This window comes from Pyrgilauda ruficollis, unplaced genomic scaffold, assembly GCF_017590135.1.
Source record: "Pyrgilauda ruficollis isolate IOZ18807 unplaced genomic scaffold, ASM1759013v1 scaffold73, whole genome shotgun sequence".
NCBI classification, from domain to species: Eukaryota; Metazoa; Chordata; class Aves; order Passeriformes; family Passeridae; genus Pyrgilauda; species Pyrgilauda ruficollis.
In genome coordinates this window covers 3,008,848-3,028,460 of record NW_024529155.1, presented here as the reverse complement: position 1 = coordinate 3,028,460, position 19,613 = coordinate 3,008,848, and the positions used below count along the sequence as shown (strand labels likewise).

The following is a 19,613-nucleotide window of genomic DNA, read 5'->3' as shown; positions in this document are numbered from 1 at the left end:
CCTCCTCTTCCTTCTCCTCCTCCTCTCGCGCCGTGCCCGGCCGGCTCCCGGCGCAGCGCCCGCCCCCCGGCACCGCTCCCGTCGGGGAGGGCGGGAGCGGAGGGGCGGGGGCGCGCAGCTCTCCTCTGCCGGGCGGGATCGCGCACACCCCCGGCAGCTCCGCAGCCGGCAGAACCCCGGCGGGGAGCGCGGCCCGGGGGGGCTCCCGAAGGGAGGGAGGTGAGCGGGGTTACGGCACCTCCCGAGCACAGGGACGGGGCGAGGTGGGGGGTAGCCGCATTCCAGCGGGACTACTTTGCCTCCCCTCGCCCCCTCCGCCGCCTGCGATGCGTTCAGCCCTGGCCCGTGAGGACGGGACTACTTTTTGCCACAGAGCTGCGGCGGCGTCCGAGCGGCAGCACAAAGGCTGCGATCCCGATCCCCATCCCGATCCCGACCCCCATCCCGATCCTGCTGCTGCTCCTGGGACGGGCTGTAACGCCGGAGCATCGCCTGGGGGGCGGGCGGCAGGCAGGCAGGGCGGCAAAATGAAGTTACGGTCCGTGCCCCCAGTGTGCGGGCTGAAAAGCCATAAATCCCGGCCTTTCCCAGAGCAGAGGGAGCAGGCGTTCCTTATCAGCAGGAATTGCTGCCCGGCTGATGTAATGATCCGTGATTTATTTCCCAGCGCTTTTGGGGGTGCTCTCCGTTTATTGTCCCCCTTGCTAAAGTAAATGTGGTGGGCTGGGTTTGTGCTGCTTAGAGCGGTGTTACCAATAATGTGAGTGGCCAACGTGCTGTGTTTAAACACAGTCTTTTTCCTTCTTTCATAGTTAAGATTTTGTAATACACCCTCAATTGGGAAAAAAAAAAAAAAAAACCAAAACCAAACAAGCACTTCCCTCCTTACCTTCTTTGTTTGCTCCTGACAATGTAAAATACAGCTTTCTTGCATTTCCTCTAGATGAGAAAATCTACTTCATGATTTCAACGCTTTCTTTCAGTCTAGACGTCTACATCACATTCTCCCTCCCTCACAGAACGTGACAGCTGGTGAGTAGAATAATGATATGAAGCAGAACAACTTAGAGCAACATTTGAGGCACTTACATTCCAAAATGGGTATTATTTTCAGGATTATTAGAAACTCACAGAAACATTTAACTTCTACCTTCATATGTATTCAACATATATTTTCACAGCTTTTCTTGTTATTACAGTAGGAGATAACATCTGGGCCAGATAAAAGGCCTGGGCATTGCAGGCTGACTCTAAAGGGCTCCTGGTCTCATGTGATATTATCAGATTCTCAGCTTTTACTGGGGAAATTTTTTTTTTAAATAGAAGAAAACAGAGGGATTTTTAAAAATGAAGTGTATTTCCAACTTTCAAGGTTGCAAAAAAAAAATTTTTTTGAAAATGTAAACAATTTGGATCAACATCAATATCTGCCTGAGGCCAGGTCTACATTACAAAATTCTGTCCTTGACTGTCTGCTGGGTGAAATAGCCCCCTCTGATACTGTGCTGTCAGCTGGGAGGATTAGCAAACTTGAGCAAGATCCACATGGATAATGGATGGGAAGACTTGCCATACAAAAATGTACCATGGAGAAGAGAGAACCTGTGTCCAATCCTTGTTTGTCACCTCTAGATTTTGCAGAAGCAGGCAAAAGAAGCACACTTTTATATTTATTTCCACCATGTAAAAGGAAAATGAAGTTGTTGTTGGTTTGGGGTTTGGGATTTTTTTTCCCCTCACAGTGTTTCCTTATACTTTTTCCATACTCATAGTGTTCCACAATCTGTCATTAACCTCTTGAGTAGAATGGCAGATCTGTAATGAATTCTTTGTATCTTAATCATACAGTGCACAGCTGAGGAAAACCTCAAGCCTGCACCCCTGCATGACAAAAACACATTTCTCCACATGCCATTCCCTCTCACATCTTATCTGTTTCTGCTGGAAACACTCTGGTGTCTTTACTATCTCCCTTGGGAGCCTGATCCCCTGCCTGGTTGCTCTGACTCTTAAAGACATCTTCCCTGCTGCCCAAGCTGACTGGTTTTATTTTTAGCTTTTGAACACTTGTATGCTGTCACTGGTGCATTTTTGCCATTTTTCTATAATTCAAACCCTTTCCTACTTGGATTTCCTCTAAGCCAGTTAATGATTATTGGCTTCACCTCCCTCAGCCTAGCCCCTTTCCCCACAGCCTGAATCCTCCTCTATCTCTTCCAGCCCAAGTATCATAAAATCACAGAATCACAGAATGGTTTGGATTGGAAGGGGCCTTAAAGAACATCTAGTTCCAAACCCCTGCCATGGACAGGAATACCTTTCACTGTCCCACGTTGCTCCTAAGTCTAAGTCCAACCTGGCCTTGGACACTTCCAGGGATGGGGCAGCCACAGCTTCTCTGGGCACCCTGTGCCAGGGCCTGACCACCCTCACAGAGAAGATTTTCCTGATGTTTGACCTAGATCTGCCCTGTTTCAGTTTGAAGCCATTCCCCCTTGTCCTATCACAGTATGTTCTTGTAAATAGTCCCTCTTCATCCTTCTTATATGCTTCCCTGCTGGAAGGCACCAATTACGTCACTGGCATGGTTTAGGAATGGTGCTCCCCAATTTAGTGCTCCCACCAAGACTCTCCAACCCATGTGCTGTCACTCACTCCCCCAAATCCCTTCTCCCCTCTGCAGCAGGGTGGAGAGGAGAATTGGAGGCACAAAAGGCAAAGATCATGGGTTGGGATAAGAACAATTCACTGGAAACAGCGATGAGATAAGAAAATGAGCAGTAACAGCACTATAGTAATGACAGAGAGTATGAAAAAAGAAACATTCTTGCTCACTGCAGGAGCCCCAACAAGAGACCATAAATTGTTCCCTCTGGTTCAGAACCTGGGCCTCCCCACTTCTCTATTCAACTTAGCTACTCGACTGGAAGGAGCCCCTTCTCCTCAGAAGAGACTCCCTGTCCCTCACCCCTAGAACTGACAGAGGGTGTATAGGATAACTTCCATGTCCTTGCCGTGACCTTTTCCGGCTACTACAAAAATTAACCCTCTTGGGGGGAAGCAGGACAGTCACCTAGAAGCCTTCTCTTTTCCAGGCTGAACAATCCCAGTTCTCCCAGTCTTTCCTCACAGCAGAGGTGCTCCATCCCTTTATTCATCTTGTTGGCCTTCTCTGGACTCATTCCAACAGGCTGAGGCCTTTCCTGTGCTGGACACCACTTCCCATGGGCCACTTCTGGGGCTTGTCCAGGTCCCTCTGGATTGGCCTGTCCTTTAGGTATGTCCCTGCACCCTCAGCTTGGTGTCATCTGCAAACCTGCTGATGGTGCACTCAATCCCTTCATCTGTGCTATTAATGAAGATATTTAAAGAACTCTGGTCCAATATGGACTCCTGAGGGACACCACTTGTCACTGAGGTACATCAAGACTCTGAGCCATTGATCACTACCCCCTGCAAAAATGGCCTTTTTTGAACCCTTTTCCCTATCAGTGCTTAGGGTTCAAGACCAAGTCTATCTCCTAAAGGTTTGTCAGCTTTACTTCTAATTCATCCATGTAGCATTGAGTCCATAGCAGAGACTTTTACAAAGTAAAATAGGAGGCAAGATTAGCACACACAAAAAAGCCTCCAACAGGCATGATTCCTCTGAGGTGATTATGTTCCTTTATTTGAGCTTAAAGTCAAAGTAAGTGGAGAGGGAATGTCTATTTTATTTTAGTAAGAAGCTCCCCTTGTTGGTCGCAGTTATTTTCATTCACCTTAGAAAGAGAAACCTTGGTTTGCTGGCTCAGATCCAGCTGAGGCTGAGAAACCTGGACAGCTTTACTCTTACCTCTGAGCTTGGATGGTGGCTCAATGACACAAGAGTTTTCATGGGATTGTTTTTGGACTTGGGCAAGTTCCCTGGTTTAGTTGGTGGCCCAGCTTCATGAGCAGTTGTGTCAGCTCCCAGGACAGCAAGGGACAGCAGCTGGAGCTTATGAAACCAGCAGTGACTGCCAAAGTCACTCCGCTTTTGAACTGTGCCCCGAGTTTGAGTGGAGTCAGTGGGATCTTCCGTAGAACCAGAACCAAAGTCCCTAATGAGCAAATGCTGTTGGAAGAAGATGGATGCTCAGCAAATGAATTTGTGGCTGCCCACATCACAGAAGCCACTATCATAATCAGCTTTCTCATGGAGTGTTTCAACAAGAATTAATGGGCATAGCGTGCTGAAATGCTGGTCCCTCTGAAGGCAACGGTAAAGTTCTCAGTGATTTCAAAAGGGCCAGGGTTTCATACTGAAACTCAAGCTCAAATCCTCATGCCCCCAGCAGGAAAGTCTGCAGCACAGGAGCTGGGGAAATGGGATGTAATGTTGCCATCCAATAATGCCTGTTACAATAATTTCACAAAATAAAATAGGGCACCCTGAACTGTGACATCATCATCATCATCTGGCCACATTGCCAGATACAGTTTATAAAGAAAAATGTTTCATCCAACTCTTCCTCAAAACAAGGTTAGTTGTAATAAATATGATAGAAATGTCTGACATGGTTTATCCTATTCCAAGAGTGCAATGGGTTCAGTGGCATTCCTTCTTCAATGAATAGAGGACCAGATCACGGAATAATAAAGAATTTCTTCCTAATATTTGCATTCTCCAGCTGGAACCCATTCTCCCTTGTCCTATCACTAATGCCCTAGTGAAAAGCCCCTCTCCATCTGTAAGCCCCCTTCAGGCACTAGAAGGCTTGAAGCCTCCTCTTCTCCAGGCTGAACAACCCCAACTCTCTCAACCTGCATTCGTGGTGCTCCAGCCCCGAGCTCATCCCTCACCTCTGGATCCAGTGTGGGGGGGCCCAGAGAAGGATGCAGGACTCCAGGTGGAGTCTCATGAGAGCAGACTCACCTCCCTCAGTGATCACGTTTTCCTTCTTGAAGTTCAGTCACAAGCATTGATACTTTCCCCCTCACTTTTCCTCCCGTGCCATATAAACGGCACCTTTTTACCAGGATATAGGTGCCTTACAAGCAGATTTCCTTGAACAGAGAGTCATCTCTCTAGTCCAGCAATTTTCTCCAAGCATCAAACCTGACTTGTTTTTGCCATTACTATCACCATAAACAAATCACAGTAAAAATTAGCACTTCCACAAATTCTGGGGCAATTTTCTCACCAAATAGCCCGTCAAATCCCCTTTTTTTTAATCACACATGGAGTTAGATTTTCTCCTTGCATTTCAGTACTATTTTATTATTCCCCTCAAGTCTCCCCTTCCCCCCTCAATACCCATCCTTTCTTTCCCATCTTCTCTACCAGAAGAGGTTGCCTGGTGCCCAGGATGAGAACTGCGTTTCTTTGTGGCTGAAAAAAAATCCTTGCAACAAAAACTTCACAGAGGAGAAGGTGCTTGAGTTCAACAGCCCGTACAGGCAAGCTAGTCTAACAGAAATCCAGCAATATCCCCACAGGGAAATATGAAATAAGATGACCTGGAAGGCTTGGGCATTTTCTTTGTGACTTTGGAGGAGTGTTTGGACTCCTGCTGGTGGTGCATTCAAGGTCAGGCTATCTACCTACTACCTCTTTTCTCCTCTCCCATCTCCCAGGGAGTTGAAAATAGCACTGCCTGAGGATACGCTTCTTCAGCAGTCATGTTTTTTAGTGTGAACCATGCAGAATTCTGATTTTAATTTGTCACTGCCCACCACCAGACCACAGGGCATGTCCAAGACTTTCCTTAGGAATACTTAGCTGTGGCTACGTTTCAAAGCCATATTACAAAAATGTCATTTGAGAAAGTCACTGTTCTAAAATTTGTAAAGTGCTTTAATGCTATGTTGATACAGCAAAAACATCCTTTTAAAAAAGCTCACATTTCAGGCTGACAGACACCAAAACATTATTTTGTTTTAGCTTGCTCAGCTTTTCAAAACCAGTCAGCATCTGGGCTCTATTAACCATAACGTGCATGCCTTTTAAGCAACAACAATTTAAGAATATTTCCTTTTCAACCCCCTTTCAAACCCCTTCAGCATTTTGCAATATGCATAATATTTAAGAATTCTGCTTTGCACTGCAGCCTTTGAAGTTTAAAAATTAGTTACTGGTAAAGCCTTGTACATTTTCTTGCACTCTTTTAGTCACAGGGATTAGTGACTAGAATTTATGCCTATGGTCAAGAAAGGTAAGTCATTGTGTCACAATAATTAGCAATCTTTCCTACAATAGTTTTCAATCTTTATGTGTGTCTTATGGTGTGACACACCATGTGTGAGCAGAGAAGAGCTCATTTGCCACCTGCAGTAGCCACTTCTGGGCTAAAGTACTCTACCACAAAGTGCAATGTATGGCAAGTAGTGAGACCCATCCCTCTTCATTCAGACTTTGTGAGGAAGAGTCATGTTTATATTTCCTACTTGTATTTCATATTTATAGCCATGTTCATGTTATATTTATGTTGATATTAATATATTTATTTTTACATTCATATATAAATCAGTCTGGAGTTCAGCAAAGACACTAAGCACCTCAAGAATATGGGTATGGAGCATCAACAATGGTATCTCTTCAGGGGTGTTGTTATTATGAGCTGTTAGTCAAGTTCCCAAAATAGGCTAGAAAACCACGCTGAGTTCCTCAGAGCAGGAAAGATTGCCCTCTAATGGTTAATCTCTAGGTTTAATGTCTGCACTGTTTTATGAAGTGCTCCTCTTCTGTGTGATTTGTAAAGTAAGGCCACACAAATGCAAGATGTTGGAACAATTTATTATTTCAAGGAAAACCCAAATCTTTGTTATACTCTTAACTGGTGAATAAATAAATTATTAAAAACAAAGATGAAGGCATATTCTTGATAACATTTTCATTAAACTACCATTAGCCAGGGTTTCTCAAGGAAGAGGGATACCTCTGACAATTCAGAACTATTACTCATGCTGGATTTGACAAATTTTATATTTCACTGTGGGAAATGTTTCAAGGTCTGAAAAATGGCATGAAAGATATCCAGTTTATTTCAGTATCATAAAACTTACTGTGAATGCCTTAGAGATTGATCTTACTCTTGCAGGAGTAAACTACAAGGAACAAAATTCTTAAGAAAGTCTTTAAATCCACTAATCACAAGGCATTGCCTGTTACAACAGGGATGCGTGTGGATCCTTAAACTTGCACTGGCTGCATATATAAAGGTTTCTGTGACTTATGGCCTGTAACTCATTCTTCACGTGATGAGGGGGTAGAAGAAGCAATTATACAGGGCTGAAGTGTCATTTTCATCATTTCCATTTTCATCAGCTCTTTGAATAATTTCCTTGCAGTGTAGATTTCAATAAATGCTCTTCCAATATAGCTGGCAACTAAATGTAGATACGTGACAAAGGAAAACTCAGAGAAACTAAGACCCGGTCCCCAAATATATTTATTAAAAATGTAGTGGCTGCTATGAAGACATTATTGAAAGACGATAATATTCTATTTTGGAATAATTAGATTATATTTTCTCCTCTCAAGAAGAAACAGTGATTAGAGTGAGGTTATCCAATCCATTCCTCATCCTTCCTTTTTCTACCCTCTCCCCAGTCAAAACCACAAAGACAGTATTTGGTCACATGGATCTTTGCATAAAAGACAGGGAATTGTGTCTGAATAGCCCTGACTCGTAAAGCTCCTTCCAATGCCTTTTTCAGTGTCAGAGCTTTGCAGTTAATGCAACTTCTACTATTTTTTTTCCTTATTGCAATTGTGAAAAATCTAATACCTTTACAACCATTTGAAAAGGGCTGACACAGAGCAAAATCCCCGTTTAATCTCAGCATATTAAGAAATCTCTTTTTTTGAACAATACATTTAAAGTGCTATTTTCCCAAAACACTTTTTTTTCTTTCAAGATAACCAAAGCTCTAAGTGTTGAAAGGAACTATGATTTAGAGTCCTATCTTCACTTGTGGTTTAAGAATCCTGGCACTTTTAACAGGAAGAAAGAGCTAGTATATGTATGGCCTAAGGTACACTGTAGCAGCAAATAATTCAATATAGGAAAAGGTGTTCCAGTCACCACAGTTAAAAACCCAAAACAATGGGAACCGCAGACCAAAACCACTTAAAGATAGGAGACAAAAATGTTTGCAGACACTTGGCCTTGTCAAATTTCTTCCTCTGACATTTCTGGTTTAGGCACCCGTTGCTTTCACCCTGTGCACCCCAGAGACTACAGCAGACTCCTTGGCATTACATGGGAGAGCTAAAAAGCCTTTCCAAGAAAAGAGGGTAAAATGAGTCAGCTTTGGCTAAACCAAGAGCTGATTCCAACTGATGCTGGCATTAGCTGTATAAGCCAGCTGTTGGGTGGAAAGGTTTCCAGGCTTCCTGCAGGAAAATGAAAAGCAAAGGAAAAGTAAGAAAAGAGAAGCTTGAGCAGAGAACAGGGAATACCCGCTGGAGGTTAAAAAAAAAACAAAACCCAAAACCAAAAAACCAAACCATACCCCCCCAAAAAAAAAGAAAAAAAAGAAAAAAAGGAAGAAAGAAGGACAAGGAGGTGAATAAAAACATCAGAACCATAGCCTTCACAGATGCCACACCCCTCCCACATTCCACAGCCCTCTCAGCACCCCCAGCCCTTACAGCCCCCATGGCATTCACAGCCCCTCATTGCCTCAGAGCACCCATAGCCCCCAAAGACCTCACAGACCCCAAAGCCCTTCCAAGATCCTCTAGCCACCACTGCTTACAGACCCCATAGCCCTTACAGCATTCAAAACCCCCTGAGACCTCGTAGACCTCACACCTTCATAGCACTCAAACACTCCATAACCCTCAGTGCCCCTCACAGACCCTGTAGTTCTCAGAGACCCTATAGCCCTAAACCCTTCACAGCCACCACAGCCCTCACTGACCCCACAGCCAGCACAGCCCCCACTGCCCTAAGAGTAGGCTCTGGTGGCATTGAAAAGCTAGATTTGGAAGCTTTAAACACGTAACTTTTTTATTACTATGTTTTTTTGGAAACTGAAGTTTACCATGCATTGATAAACTCTGATTAATGTCTCATTGTCACATGAACAGAAGCAAAAATAAATTAATTTACATTATATTGGAAAGCTAGCACCTCACAAATTCCATGCATTTCTTTTGTACAGTGACTTGTTGTAGCTTCCCACATTTACTGTGTTTGCTGCCCAGGATCACCTTCTTCTGTGTTCCAAATGCCTGATGGTTTAGAAAGTCAGGAGATGCTCCAGGCAAGAGGAAGTGACCTGTACTGTACCTGCCTGCAGCACACAGACACTTCTTTGATTGCTGCTTTTGCTATTGTCAATGCTCCTGAAATAATTTTCATTACTATCACCAGGGTTACCCATTTTTGGCATCTGCAAAAACATCCCAGAACTTAACTACACTTGAATTCACCCTTGAGATGGAGTGTCTGGCATATTTCTTGAAAAGTTGCCAGATGTAGCAACTCTGCTAGATGCAGCATGTGGATAGACTTCAGCATTCAGGCTTTCACTTTTCAAACTCTACCATCCTTTATAATGTTCACTTGAATGGGGTGTACCCTTGCTTGATGCTTTGTCAGTGTAGGAAAGCCCCATGTGTATCTTGTTGAGCAGGGAGAAGAATGGAGTGAGCTGTTCTCATGGGTTTAAAACTCTATCTCATAAGCAAATTATTTTTTGCCCTTTCTTTTTTGCTTTTCAGAGCACTCCATAAAGACAACATACAGTGTGTGCCAAATCTGGAGTCCTTCCAGAAGTACTGCCTGAGTTATCACATGGTGGAAAAACATTTGAACTCCTTATTTCATGCCCCAGAACCAAAGAAGGACAACATTGTCCTAGTTAAATAATCATAAGCAGCCGGGAAAATGTTCTACAGATTATTTCAAAAATTTTACCTCTGGACTGAGATGTTCTGTCATCCCGTGTGGCAATTGTTTTGAACAGTTAATGAGCCTGTAAGTGGGAGAACTTATAAACATGTGCTGGAAGACCTCCCAGCTGACACCAGCATGAGCTGCACTGACAAAGACACATAAGACATGGCCACTGTAGTAAAGGGATCATCTCATTCCGTTTACTTGGAGGACCCAAACTAAACTGCATCCTTACTTGGAGGATCAGAAAAACCTTGCTTGTAGGATCCAAATACTTACACACAAGTATGTCAGTAGTGTTGGTGGAACTTGGGTTTCAGGAAAAAAAAAGCTCTTTCATAAAAGCAAACAGAAAAATTTACTCAGAAACTAATTCAACAGCAGGCAATCCTATAGGAGATCTCTGTCATAGTGAGGGGTTTCCACCATCTTCGCAGCACAAGAGTGTATGTTTAAACTTTGTGCCAACTTTCCATCTAGGGGTGGTTGAGAATTGTTGCAAAAGTCACAGTGTCAAAGTCTAAGCTCCACTGATCACATCCTTTTTTCTGTGCAAGTGAAAGCACAGAGAAACTCTGGTGATGCTCCCGGTAACTTTCAGCCAGAATTCAGCTGCTACTCTGAGGTAGCTGGTACCAAAGCATCTTACAAGGAGTTATTTTACCTCGTATTACCATCTTTACCATCATAGCATTGTGATGAAACACTGTTTTGGTCTTCAGAGTGACTGTTCAAATCAGCAAATGTTTCAAAACATTCCTTATGGTTTAGTCAGTTGTTCTGGATGTTAACTGCTTGTTAAATGTCTTTGAGAAAATATAGCATGCACAAATTATCTGATTACTACTTATGGATATTATTGGTATGACAGAATTTTCAATTTTCTTCATCGATTTTCTATTAAAACAAAGTGAACCAAAAAGAAAAAGGATCAGAACAGCCTGAACATGGCATATCTAAACTCTTGCCACTTACGAAAATGACGTTTTATAGGCTGGAAGGAGAGGAGGAAAAGAGAAAAGAAGTAATGCATGACCCTCACACCTTTTTTTTTAAATTAAGTGAGCCGATATACAGGAAACAGCAATATAGCTTAGTTGTACTGAAACTTTAAAATACTTTTATACATTGTTTCTAATACCAAACACACAGGTGACAAAGAGCAGCAGTTTTCTGCTTTGTGCTTTGACATCCTCAAGAAGTGTAGAGATCTAAAGGAAAAAAAGCAAATTTAGACTGTGAGATTGAGTGTAGGCTTTCTGAAGAGGAAGAAAAATGTTCAATATCTCCTAGCCCTTCAGGGGACAAAGCTATCAAGACACTGGGAAAGCATCTGGGAACAGCATGTACACTCCTGAAGGGATATGCAAGACTTCAAGGATGAGGGGATGCAGCTATCCCACAACTACCAATGAACAGGAATTCATTGAGAATTACTGTAGAGAGGAGCATTACCTGTATGAGAGGATGAGTAATGCACAGGGAGAGCACAGCTGTCTAGGCCCATTTCAGGAGGGTGACAGAAAGACGTCCACAGAAGTATAGCTCTCTGTATGATGGGATACTGCCTGGGAACTGCTGACTGCAGCACTGGCACTTTAAACTCCACATTTTTATCGGCACAGAGTGTGGGACTGTAGGATCAAAGCATGTCATCAGATTCAAATCCACTAAGATGGTTTTGCAGGAGGCAGGAAAACAAGATCCAGTTTTGAAACTGCCTTCTCATGTAATTATTTTTTTTTCTTTTCTGGTTTTATTTCCTTGTTTGTTTGTTGGGTTTTGTTAGTTGGTTAGTAATTTACTTGAAATAATCCTGAGTGTAAGCATTTCCTGCTCCTACGGGACTTAAAATGAACTGAAGAGCTATTTGCAGAGAACACACCATGCTGAGTTTGCTGTCCTTTGAGGTAGGGACCTTGGACCCTTCTCATCCATCTCAAATAGAGCTACAATTTATTTCTTTATGATTGTTTGCAGTGGTTACAAAATTAGGGTTATTTGCTTTACTGTACAATACCACAAGACAGTTTTGTTCATGACAGTCTATATTTACACACCTTGTGTTTGCTCAGAACTGTAAAGCAACAACATGAAAACAATCAGCTACAGAATTTATGACACTCTCCAGGCGACAAAAGTCAATCAGCTTTTGGCCTGCTGCCATAACAGAACTGGTTACATCCAGAAAGAGCCACCCCAATGTGAGACTTGTCATCAGGGCATGGTGATTAATGATCTATTTCCATGTGTGCTGCACAGTGAAGACCACAGGAGATGTCAGTGGAAAAATAGAAGAGTGCACAGAAGTTTTAATGGTGGAAAGCATAACAGACTGGATGGACTTTTTTTGTTACTTTGTCTTGCTTCTTTTTGATTCATAATACAAGAGCACTATCCAGGCAAATAAATAAGCTCCAAAACAGCATATAATAAAGCATCATAGTCAAAAGCATGATGATGGGAAATCTCTCTCTTTCTCTGTTAACTGGAAATGCCAATACATGACTAATAATGCAACCTGATTCAATGTTATTAAAATAGAGAATATGCTTAGTTTTGTTGTCTTCTACATTATATGATACAGTAAAAAGTTTTAAAAATGTATGTATATAATCCTCCACCCAAACCCTTTCAATGAACAAAAACCTTTCCTATAAAACCTTTCCTATAAAACCTTTCAAAATAGCCATAGTTTGGGAAGTTAAAAACAATTTAACTAAAACTTCTAAATCATTAAAAATCCTCATAACTTGTCAGTTCTATTTAATAAACTGTTGTTGCCCTCTAGTGTTCGAACACAGCTTGTAAGGGCCCCTCCAGAAAGATCCAGACTGGTCAGCTGTCAATTAATTCCCTGTTAGGTCTTAATCCAACATGACCAATGGATAGGAAAAATAATTTTTCAACAGTGTTTCAGTACACCTCCCTAATACCTTATTTTCTTTACTGGAGCATAAAAGAAGATCTTTCATGTAATGACTTCTAAAGCTGTTTTACTCAAATGTTGTGAAAGGCCACTGAGGTCAGCATCCTCACCAAATCAGGTATGGTGCTGGAGCACCTCTCAGCTTTACCTCTGCCATTCACTGTGCTGGGTGTGCACTGCTGCTTGGGCTGGAGGGCAGATCCCAATGACATGGGCCACACTGAGTAACCAGAGAGTGCTTTGGCTTGGAAGGGATCTTAAGGATCAGCTCATTCCAACCCTTGGCCATGGGTAGGGACACCTTCCACTATCCCAGGCTGCTCCAGGCCCTGTCCAACATGAGCTTGGACACTTCCAGGGATGGCGCAGCCACAGCTTCTCTGGGCACCCTGTGCCAGGGCCTTGCCACTCTCACAGGGAAGAATTTTTTCTCAGTATCACCTTCTCTTTTAGTTTAAAGCTATTCCCCCTTGTCCTATCGCTGCATGTCCTTGTAAAATGCCCCTCTCCAGATGAATACATGACCTGTGCTCTGAACAACCCTGAGATACATCTGCTGGTTTCTCTTGAATATTTTGCTACTGTAATGTAACCATATCAATTAATACCAACCACCTTTCCCTCCAACAAATTATTTCTTGCAGCAGAAATGCACAGTGAGCATTCAGGGGTTGTTCTCAGCACCTCTCCTGCTGTGATGACACCAGCAACATAGAAAGCTTCTCATGAAGGTTGCAGTTCTTAGGAGAGAAAATTATGGTGAACCTCAGATCTGCATCTGCATTTTTACAGCTAGGACTAGTACTTATCATTCTGTGAACTCACTTCCCAAAAATGTTCCTCCTTGTTATGTTCCTTGACAAGAAACCTCGAAAAAAAAGAAAAGAAAAGAAAAGAAAAGAAAAGAAAAGAAAAGAAAAGAAAAGAAAAGAAAAGAAAAGAAAAGTTAAAAAGAAAAGAAAAAAAGAAAGTTAAACAAGTCACAGTCAAAAAACAAGCTGATAAATTTGTGGTACGTTTCTTCGGTAATTTTGGTCACTTTTAAGAGGTTATCCAGACTACTTTTCTTTTAACCATTGTCAGACTTCAACAATGTAGCAGACCTGCTGTTTTTATATATATAAAGCAATTTGCAGCCTCCATATACTAAGAATTCAAGTTCTTGACACAAGGAACACTGACTTTTCTTTGATCTCTGAATAAGGGAATTTTCAGAGAATTTTCTGCATTTAGTTATTTAGAGCTTTCAGAAAACTTGCCTTGAGGCCATTTTTTGGATCACACCTGCTTCCCACCACACTAAGCTCGACAGATCTAAGAATCTTTTGGATGTGAGTCAAATTTCATATTTTGTAATAGAATTGTTTCCTTGCATTTGTGAGGCACCCTTCCTTTTCTGCTGTGACATTTGTTGTTGATCATGCCACCTGACACAAACACTTTGAAATCTAGCCTTTCATTCTAAAACCAGGTTTACACTGACTGCACATGAAGGGAAATTTAAATAACATGAACTGGAAGTTGTGTGGCAGTAGATGCTCCCACTTACTCTCCCTGTTGAAGTGTCAGGAAAACATAAAATCATAGAGTTGTTTAGGTTGGGAAAAAACTCTAATATCAAAATAATTGTCCATGCTTATTACCAGTCACATGAAGGGCATGCTAGAAGTGAAGAGGGTGTGCTTTGAGAGCACTCACATTTGTAGTACGTAGTTTTAAGGATACCTGTGATGTATGCAGAAGAACTTTAAAGATATGTATATAAGCGTAAACTATATTTAGATAAGGAAAATTAAATTATGCCATATGTAATATATTTTTTTTCCTGTTTGAACCTAAAACCATTTGGATGCAAAGCTCTATTACTAAGTACTCCTTTAAAGCTACAAATAGGGTAAATAGGATTGCCAGGCAATTGTGTAACACTCCAGCATTTGATGCAAATAGCACTGAAAACACCCATGTGCTGCACAGGTACTCAATTTATTAGGTGTACTTCAATTTCACTAATCTTGTCACAGTACAGATTAAGCTCATGAAATGCTTTTTCTCCTTAAATATAAGATCTTCTTAGCTTAACTTGGATTTAGATGTTTACTCTCAGGATTTAGGAATAAATCAAAAATGACAGACATTATAGTTCAGCACAGACAGAGCATTCCTTCTCACCACCAAACCCATCTCCTGTCTCCTGCTTTCCCATTAGAGGCCAAAAAAGGAATCCATCCTCTTCTGAGATTTCAATATCTACTGTTCTATTTCAGAGTTCTCCTCTCAAAAGTGAGAGATGCTCCTCAAAATTTTATTCCCTCTCCCAGTCAGACATCAGCATACATTCCATTGATCAAATAATCCAACTTGGTGTAATGCCTCTTCTGAAGAGATTCATGGATTTTCTTCCCTGTCAGCACAATAACTAAGAGCAGAAATATCACCCCAAAAAACAAAGCTGCTATTAGGCTGCTTTTTTCCCCCAGCTGAAAGACACCTTTCCCTCTCAGAACACCTTCTGACAGGGAGCTTTCTGAGTCAGATGGGTCATAACCCCAAAGGTCATTTTGGGAAGATGCGGGGGAATCACTGGACAGAATGAAACCTGGAAAAGAGTGGAGGGTCACATGGCTGGTGTCATTGGAAGAGACAACTGTTGGCTCATTAGCCATGGCTGGAGTCCTTAGCCCTGACAGGGCAGTATCAGATCCAGAATTGGTGGTCACCTGTACAGTTATAGAAGGAGAAGCAGAATTTGTGGGCTTGGAAAGAGGAACATGAGTAACAGTGATGCTGGTGGCAGGGACAGCAGGTTGAGCTGCAGTGGCTGCAGCAGGTGGAGAGGCAGCTGTGGTTGGTTTGGCAGCAGCAGGATGCAGAGAGGTTGTAAGAGACTCCATCTGGGCAGTGCCTGTCAGCAGAGGAGCAAGAGAAGCGCTGCGGGTTTCAGGGATGCCCGCCCGAGGAGTGGTGGGGAAGGAATCAGTGGGGTTTCCAACTGGAGCAGCAGAAGGCTTGCGTGGTGGCACATTAATTACCTGCTGCCCTGAGATGGGGTCTAAGCTCTCAGATTCTCCTGCTCTTTGAGATTCAGGAGACACTGTATGAAGTTCCATGTTGTCCAGATGCTTGCCTATGTGGTTCAGGAGTTCAGAGGCCTGATGAAAGACAGACTGCTCCAAACTGGCAGTGTGATTCTGATGGATATCCTGACTGTGAGAAATAAAGGTTCCAGCATCCGAAGACAAAGGATACTCATTTGTAGAAAAGTTCTCAGTTTTGATGGATTTATCCTCTAGGGCATGAATGTCTGGAAACAGAAATATTGGTATTTAATTATTAAATCTATTTTTGACTAATGTAGGCATACTCTATTTGTATTTCTTAGAAATATTTTTGTAAGGGGGCTCTAAGAGATAAGGACTAATGAAACTTCCTTTCTTTAAAATATGCACAGTGACATTTAAATTCTATGTTATAAAGGCTGTCAGCCTCAAGCCTAGTCACATAACAGTGTTCTGTGCAGAAATACCAGACAAATAATAATCCTAAAAGCTATCTGATTTTACAGTATTTTTTCTACAGTATTTACCTGATTTACAGGTATTATAGAAAATATTTGGCTGAGCATGAGCTGTTGGAAAGACAGGCTAATTGTCAATTAATGTTATATATATAATTTTATAATTTTATAATTTTATTTATAAAAATATAGAAATATGTGTAATATATTCATGATAACCATTCAGCTGCTGCACAGAACATTTAAAAGGGAACATGCTTTCAAGTAGTTCTGACTCTCACTCATCTCTTTTTAATATTGAAACAAAAAGGTTTGTTAAATGCACTGGAATTGAAATAAATAAAGAAGTATCTTTCCCACTTTCAGCCTGCTTTTCAGTGTAACCACATACAGCTTCTCATATGAAAAAAGAAAGTTTGAAACATTTGTTGCTACTGACACTGCTCAGGTGCTACCTTTGAAAACTCAGCAGGAAGATTAAACCAGCTAGCATAATCTTTCCACAGTTAAATGTTCACAGAAGATCAAGTCTCCAAAAAGAAAAAGGAGTGCTAAATGCAATCACATTGTTCACTCAGCATTGCATTACATGCTGCACAAAAGCACAAGCAGGATTGCATTTCTTGTTTCTTTGTTTGAAACCCCAATGTTCTTCTAAGGGAGAAAGAGCTGGAGGGAATTGTAATTTTAGTAATAGTTTCACAGAAATGCAGTTCATTTGCAGTTCATTGCTTTTGCATGATCCCTGTGAGACTGTGCTTGCACAAAAATACTTGGTAACATTACATGAGTAATCTTTCTATATATAAAACTGTTGCTCTTTGCATAGCTCTTCTTGGAAAGGTTTGATCTCTCAAGCAGCCATACAGAAACCACCTTGCCAGGACAGTATAGTTATCAGTTTCTTATCTGAGCTGTTCAAACAGGTCTGGTGCAAGTCAATGTCAATCAACAAGTAGGCCTTGCTGATAAAAAAAACCAGCATAGGCCAGAAAGCAAGAAATTCCTGTGTGCAGCAGCCCACATGCCATAACGCTCTGAGATTAGAAAGTTTGCTTCTGCACTTCAGGTTCCCTAACTGAATGCAGAAAACAATGATTATTTATTACTACTGCAATTATTCATCAGTGTAGCATGGGCCCTTTAAATACACAGCTGGCTACAAAAGCATGGTATTTCCATTGGTTTTCATTATACTTTTCAGTATTATGTACAGGAAATCTTCCTTCCTGACTCTATCTAGATAGAAGCAGCTTCTTTTTGTTTTAAGCAAGGACAAATTATGAGGATTTATGAATCTGATGTGAAGGAATATTATAAGGGTTGGGACATTATTCCAAGCTGGAAGCTGGGCCCACAAAGGAGCTCACCACAAACCTGCCCATCCATCCTCCACAATGAAAGAGAGCAATATTTTAAAATCATAATGCTTGGCTTAGAACACTTTACTAAAAATACGACCCCCAAACAGTTCCTGGTCACTACTGAAAGTTCACAGGTGCGAAAGTAATTTTGCAGTGTGGTGTGGGGGCTGATGGCTCTCACTATTATTTACCTGTAGTTATCTTGTAGCTCACAAGTCCTGTTGCAGGTTTCATTGGACAAGCCTCAGCACTAGGACAGTAAAACAAGTAGCAGTTTGGATGTGTACTTGTTCTTGCAGCATAAAAAATAATCAAATTACACTTCTTGTCTCCTGCAAAACAAAGTAAATGCCTGTTTCAGCAGTAAGAACTTTTATAGCAGTATGGTAATGAGATCTAGTTTGTTAACTTTTGCTCATGTGAGTAAGAGGAAAACTACTAACACATAACTTTCCTACAGGAAAAAAACGCCAAGGACTGCAGAAGAATGGCCCAGGGCCAAAATATGAAAGGTCACACCTTCCTTTTCCTGTACAAATAAAGTTGGGGAAATTATGAGTCTAATCTCTCATCCTCCCCTCACGCATACCACACTGGCACCACTTTATACAACAATTGCTCGCTTACAAATCCTGATAAAGCTGAAAACCTCCTCGATATACTCACGGGAAGAAAATGATTTAGACATTTTTCCTTATTACATCCCAGGAATCGCTTGGCTAGTTGCTGCTTTGGGGGGTCACCTTCACCGCTGTTATTTCTACTTGTTGCTCTACCTCCTTCTGCTCTGAGAGTTTGATTCAAATCATGTCTCACAGGAGGGTGAGCATTCTCATTTTTGGCTAAAATTAAATACAGTGCAAAACGTCAGCTACTTTTAGTGCATCTACTAAACACACCTTCCGGGTTCGGGATTTGGGAGGTTTTAATGCCTAAAACTAACGCTGTTTCTGTCATACAACTATCTTCCTGAACACTGCGGGGTCTTGCGTTAAGATCTAACATCTACTGGCAAAAGAATGTAGCAGCCGCAAGCTGGAACTAAGCGCAGCCTGAATGAGAGGGTAAATTCTGTGCTGAAAAGGGAGAACACCAGCAGCTGACCACCCCGCGAGCCCAAACTCCAGGATTACTCTCCCAGGCAGTGGCGTAGAAGGAGGCCGAGGTTACCTGCGAGCCGGTGCCCCGAGCAGCAGGCGCGGACACACGCACCCGCGCTGGGGACGCGCAGCGGCTCCGCGCCCCGGACGCCGCGGGGCAGCGACAAGTCTATATCGATGATGGAATTCTCCATCTTCTCCGCGGAGCACTCCTGGCTCAGAGCCGGCCCGGCCATCACGCAGGTGATCACCAGCAGGCGAACCGGCCAGCGGCTGCCCCCGCGGGACATGGTGACCCGGACCGGCCCCCGCGGGGCTCCTCCGGTACGGCCGGGGTTCGCGGCCAGCGGCAGCCGGGGGAGCCGCGCCGAGGGATCTCCGCTGCTCCCGGGGCGGGCACGCGTTCCTGGGACACCTTCGGGATACCCCCGCCCGCAGCGCGGGTTCGGGAAGGCAGCGGCGGAGCCTGGCCGGGCTCGGGACGGCGGCTCCGGGGAACCGCGGCTGTCCCGGCACGTCCGGGAGGAGGGGCCGTGGGAGGCGGGCCCGGGACGCGTGCTGCTCTCCTCCTGCCTGCCTGCCCTCCTCCTCCTCCTGAATTCCTGCTTGCTTGCTTACCTACCTACCTACCTGCCTTCCTCCTGCCTGCCTGCCCTCTCCTCCTCCTGGAATTCTTGCTTACCTATCTACCTGCCTTCCAGCCTGCCCTCCTCCTCCTCCTGGAATTCCTGCTTACCTACCTACCTGCCTTCCTCCTGCCTTGCAGCCTGCCCTCCTCTCTTGCTTCCGTCTCACTGCCCGCCATTCTCCTGTCCCATTCCTGCCTTTTCTCCTGCC

At 43.0% G+C, this 19,613-nt stretch overlaps 1 protein-coding gene and 1 long non-coding RNA gene across 2 annotated transcripts; one reads left to right on the top strand and one right to left on the bottom strand.

Annotated features, from left to right (window-relative positions):
• The first annotated feature begins 138 nt into the window (after nucleotides 1–138).
• LOC121363534 lies at nucleotides 139–14,620 on the top strand. Its single transcript, XR_005956720.1, has 3 exons — nucleotides 139–219; nucleotides 944–1,032; nucleotides 9,695–14,620. It is a non-coding gene; the product is annotated as an uncharacterized LOC121363534 (long non-coding RNA).
• Nucleotides 14,621–14,762: 142 nt separating this feature from the next.
• On the bottom strand, nucleotides 14,763–19,358 carry MANSC1 (MANSC domain containing 1). The gene is made up of 3 exons (XM_041485936.1): nucleotides 18,847–19,358; nucleotides 17,868–18,008; nucleotides 14,763–16,099 (listed from the first exon to the last, which is right to left on the bottom strand). The coding sequence occupies exons 1-3, from the start codon at nucleotides 19,064–19,066 to the stop codon at nucleotides 15,117–15,119; spliced, it is 1,344 nt and encodes a 447-aa protein (XP_041341870.1). The 5' UTR covers nucleotides 19,067–19,358; the 3' UTR covers nucleotides 14,763–15,116.
• Nucleotides 19,359–19,613: the final 255 nt, after the last annotated feature.